Raw genomic sequence first — 5,340 nt, forward strand, 5'->3', positions numbered from 1 at the left:
TTTTCTAGCCAGGGTAAACCAAGAATGATGGGATAAGATACCGATTCGAGCACGAGAAATGACACCGTTTCAGAGTGCAGGCTACTAGTGTGGAGTTTAATAGGTTGCGTACAAAGCGAAACAACTCCCAACCCAACAGGATCCCCATCCAAGGCAGCTACTTTAAGGAGTCGTGACAGAGGTCGGGTAGGGATTCCCATCTCCTCGACCAGCCTCGCCTGTATGAAATTTCCTTCTGCACCGGAATCTATAAGGGCTGTAAGATAACGAGGGGACTCAGAGTGAATAACGACAGGTATAGTCAAAGACTTTGACACCAGCTGACTTTCAGTAGAACTCACCACTGTCGTACGCGACAAGGACCTGGTCTCCTCGCTAGGAGCATGGTAACGCAGAGGGCGTACAGGGCATGTACGTATGGTGTGCCCCGCTTGACCGCAATACAAGCACAAACCCTCTCTTAAGCGCCTTCCTCTCTCCTCGGCTGTGAGACGAGCAGAGTCGCACTGCATGGGCTCTGGTGAATTCTCCAGACGCGGAATGGCTTTGACATCAGTACTGGACTGTGCAGGTTGAACATAAGGACGTGAACCGGCTCTTTTGACTCGACGTTCTCTGATGAATTGGTCTAGACGAATGGCTAGCGCAACGAGTCCATCCAGCGTAAGGTCATCATCTCGGCAGGCTAGTTCGTGTAAAACCTCCGCGTTGAGACCATTACGAAACGCCACGATAAGAGCAGGGTCGTTCCAGCCACTACCTGCCGCAATAGTGCGGAATTCCCTGGCATAGTCAGCTACAGAGCGATTCGCCTGTCTCAATCTGTGGAGCCTCTCTCCACATGCTCTACCTTCGTAGGGATGATCAAATACAGCCTTAAATTGTGACAAAAATTCACTATATGCCAAACTCTGAACCGTATCCCAAACTGCTGTAGCCCAATCCAGAGCCTTACCGGTAAGCCGAGAGATGAAGAACTTGATTCGTTCCTGGTCAGTGCTGGGGTTACCGGAGAAATACAGAGAGCACTGCAGCAAGAACCCTCGACATTGCTCAGGGGCGCCGTCATACTTCTCGGGTTTGCTTACGGACAGGGGCTCGTGCTGAGAATCATTAGGGACGGCTGGTTCAGATGACACCTCTCTCTGCACAAAGAGCGACAGGGATTGGAGCTGAGACGTGATCTCTTGCATGGTCTGTCCTAAACCAGCCATTTGAGCCCGGTGCTCGGTCTGTTGTTCCACCACCACATTCATGGACAGACTGACTTCCTCGAGCAGTTGTTGGTGCTGGCCGAGCATACGTCCCTGCGCGGAGACGGCCAGTTTCAGGGACTCTTGATCTGCCATCTGCTTAGAGGCGAAGTATTCTGTAACGATACAAAGTCGGAGAGACGCGTGCAGATCAACAGGTCTTTTAATAGGAATACAGAAACGTAAAGTAGTCCTGATGACACAGAACTCCGGGAACAGGCAGGAGTATCAGGCAACCAAATCCGAGGGAGCAGGCTAGGAACGAGATACCAGGACACAAGCAGAAGTCGGAACCAGAACTGTAGCCGTGGAAACGCTTGGTATGCACACATGAGAACTGAGGCAATACTTCGCAACTAATGAAAAGGGAAAGGGGCTTAAATAACAGAGGAACAGACTTGCAGGTGAAATCAATAATCCGGTGATGATGATCTTATTATGGCACTTTGGGCTGGGGAGAGTGAGGAATTCTGGGTATTTGAGTCCAGTTGGTTGTGTGATGTGACACAATCACACACACACCGGCGAGAAGCGGCAGCCAATTGCACACAGCGTACTCTCTACCGGAAGCCACAGCCCCCTGGGGGACTGAATGGGGTGCAGGAAGGGGAGAGAGGAGACCCTAGTGGCAGAGCACCATCCACCACTGGGCATACAAGCACACACACACACTCAGACATGATGGCCCTATTGAGGTCTTCCTGATTTATATCCAGGTCCAAAAGCTCTGCCTGTTCCAAAGGGTGGGAAATTCCAAATTGTTCAGAAACCTTTCCATGTCCAAACTATCCAAGGGGAATTCTGAGGTATAAAGAGAATAATAGAAGTCTGAGAATTTTTTTTTTTTCTTTCAGATTGGTTATTTTCTGTTGCATATCTCTTATCTGAAGGATGAGTCTAGATGCCTGACATTTTAGCTGATGTGCAATCAATCAACTGGCCTTGTCTCCATGTTCATAATAGGTTGCATGAGTCCTATGAATCAGTTGTTCTGCATTATTAGAACAACTGCATTATTGCAGTTGTTCTAGCAGGAACGGCTGAGCAGAAAGTCAATACTCTCACAACAATAACCTACAACCTGGCCAAAGAACGGTTTGGAATTGAGGAGAAGAAAGGTAACATCAAAGCCACATACCAGCCAAGCAGAAGGGAAAGGGAAATGCATCGTCTGAGGGGAGAAATCAAGAATCTCACCAAGCTGTTCAAAAGCGCCTCTGTTGAGGAAAGGGAAGGCATTAAGGATCTGACAAGTCAACTCCGGGAGCATCTCTGCAGACTCCGAAGAGCAGAAAGTACTCGGAAGAAGAGGAAGGATAAGGAGAACAAAAGATCCCAGTTCACCAAAGACCCCTTCAGATTCACAAGATCACTGCTGGGTGAAGCAAAATCAGGAAGGATGACCAGCCCCAGGGAGGATGTGGAAGCGTTCTTGAGGAACACTCACAATGACGCATCTAGGAACCAGGCCCTGGATGCCAACCCAAGAATTAACAACGTAAAACCTCCGGAAAAAGAGCTCAACATCACTGAACCATCTTGGAAGGAAGTCCAAGAGGTGGTGAAGAAGGCCAGAACAGGATCTGCCCCTGGCCCAAGTTGTATACACTACAAGGTGTATAAGAAATGCCCAATGCTCCTGCAGAGGCTGTGGAAGCTGTTCCGGAGGATCTGGAGAAAGGGTACCATTCCATTATGCTGGAAGAAGGCAGAGGGCTGCTTTGTACCAAAGGAGGATAACTCCAACTATTGACCAATTCAGAACAATATCACTACTAAGTGTAGAGGGCAAAATCTTCTTTTCTGTACTGGCCAGGAGGATGACCTCATACATGACAGAGAATGGATATATCAACACCGCTATCCAGAAAGGTGGAATCCCAGGCTTCTCAGGATGCCTGGAACATACCGGAGTTCTCAGTCAGATGATCCATGAAGCTAAAGCCAGTAAAGGCAACTTGACTGTTGTCTGGCTGGATTTGGCCAACGCCTATGGATCAATCCCTCATGCCCTCATCCATGTAGCACTAGACCACTACCACATCCCTCAGCACATCAAGGGAATGATCACCAGCTACTTTGGAGGAATCCAACTACGATTCAAGACAGCCCAATTTACAACACAGTGGCAAAGTTTGGAAAAAGGAATCGTGACTGGTTGTACAATCTCCCCCATCCTCTTTCTCATGGGAATGAACCTCCTAATAACAGCTGCAGGAACGGAAGCCAGGGGTCCAAAGATGGAATCAGGCATCTGTCAACCCCCAAAAAGAGGTTACATGGATGACCTTACAGTGACGACCACGACCCATGTGGAGGCGAGGTGGGTGCTAACTGTTCTGGACCACATGGTAATGTGGGCCAGGATGAAGTTTAAGCCGAAGAAATGCAGGAGCATGGTGATCAGGAATGGGAAGGTGACCAGCAGGTTCAAGCTTTATGTGCAAGAGGAAGTGATTCCATCGATAGAGGAGAATCCAATCAAGTGCCTCGGAAAGTGGTTTGATGAATCACTGAAGGACAGGAACAGCATTGCCAGCACAGAAAAGCAGATGGAGGAATGGTTGAGAAGGATTGAGAAATCAGGGCTCCCGGGGAAGTTTAAAGCATGGCTCTATCAACACGGACTGTTACCAAGACTCATGTGGCTGCTGACTGTGTACGAAGTCCCAATGACGTGTGTGGAAGGAGTGGAGAGGAAGATCAATAAGTACCTCCGGAAGTGGTTGGGAATCCCTCCAAGCTTCACTTCAGTAGGCCTCTATATAAGATCAGGGCAGCTCCAACTCCCACTGTCATCTGTGGTTGAGGAATACAAAGTGGCAAAGTGCAGAGTCGTAATGACATACAGAGACTCTCAGGATGAACAAGTCAGATATGCCGGCATCACTACAAGATCAGGACGCAAGTGGGCAGCTAATGCATCTGTTGCACAAGCTGAGAGCGTGCTGAAACTTCGTGACATCATTGGGGTGCCATGCATAGGAAGACAGGGCCTTGGAACCTCCCATTTCCAACAGTGGAGGAAGGCAGGAACTAGGGACAGAAGAGCCATGATTCAGGAGGAGGTACGGAATCTGGAGGAGGAAAGACGAAGGTCAAGGGCAGTGGAGCTAGCTTCACAAGGAGCCTGGACCAGATGGGACCTCCCCATGAGGAAGATCACCTGGGCGGACCTGTGGAGACTGGAGCCATTCCGCATTTCCTTCCTGCTGAGATCAGTGTATGACACACTCCCAACCCCAACAAACTTGCAAAGGTGGGGCCTGAGAGAGGACCCATTGTGCAGGCTTTGCCAAGAGAGGGGCACCATGGCACACATGCTCTCTGGGTGTAAAACAGGACTAACCCAAGGAAGGTACAGGTGGCGCCATGACAAGGTGCTCATGACACTGGCCAACACCTTAGAGCAGGAGAGGAAAAAGAAACGTCAACCACTGCGGAAAACAACAGCAATCCAGTTTGTAAGGGAGGGGGAAAAGCCACCAACCACAGCAACAACAAGAACTAGTCTGCTACAAAAGGTCCAAGCATGGGAAATGAAGGTCGACCTTGGAGGAAGGCTGAACTTCCCCCAGGTTGTTCAGACAACCCTTAGGCCGGATGTGGTACTGTGGTCGGAAGACGCAAAAAAAGATCATCCTCATTGAACTTACAGTCCCATGGGAGGAGGGGTGTGAACAGGCCTCTGAAAGAAAGAGAGCCAAATACCAAGACCTTCTGCATGATTGCAGGGAGAAGGGATGGCAGGCATGGCTTTTCCCAGTCGAGGTCGGCTGTAGAGGATTCCCGGCGAAGTCAGTATGGAAAATGCATACAGCCATTGGAATGACAGGAAAGGAGAGAAAGGCAGCAGCTCGCAGGATGGGGGAGGCAGCAGAAACGGCATCTTGCTGATTATGGAGTAGGAGAGAGGAGCTGGGCTCGAAGCCAGGAGGAGGAGATGGGCAGTGACTTGGCCACCACTGCCGGCCCGCCATCGGGAGGGTGTTGTGGATAAGGGTTGAAACGCCCAGTGAACGATGGGTACCACCTGATGACATCAAATCCTCCTGGCCAAGGCTACACTCGCGTAAAGCGAGTGAAG

At 49.9% G+C, this 5,340-nt stretch overlaps 1 protein-coding gene across 1 annotated transcript; it reads left to right on the forward strand.

Moving 5' to 3' along the window:
* The first annotated feature begins 1,449 nt into the window (after window positions 1-1,449).
* LOC143508692 (uncharacterized) lies at window positions 1,450-4,903 on the forward strand. The gene is given in 3 exon segments (XM_076997353.1): window positions 1,450-1,485; window positions 2,257-2,996; window positions 2,998-4,903. Coding segments are annotated over 3 exon segments (2,682 nt in total).
* The last annotated feature ends 437 nt before the right edge of the window (window positions 4,904-5,340 follow it).

Source organism: Brachyhypopomus gauderio, chromosome 2, assembly GCF_052324685.1.
Source record: "Brachyhypopomus gauderio isolate BG-103 chromosome 2, BGAUD_0.2, whole genome shotgun sequence".
Lineage (NCBI taxonomy): Eukaryota > Metazoa > Chordata > Actinopteri > Gymnotiformes > Hypopomidae > Brachyhypopomus > Brachyhypopomus gauderio.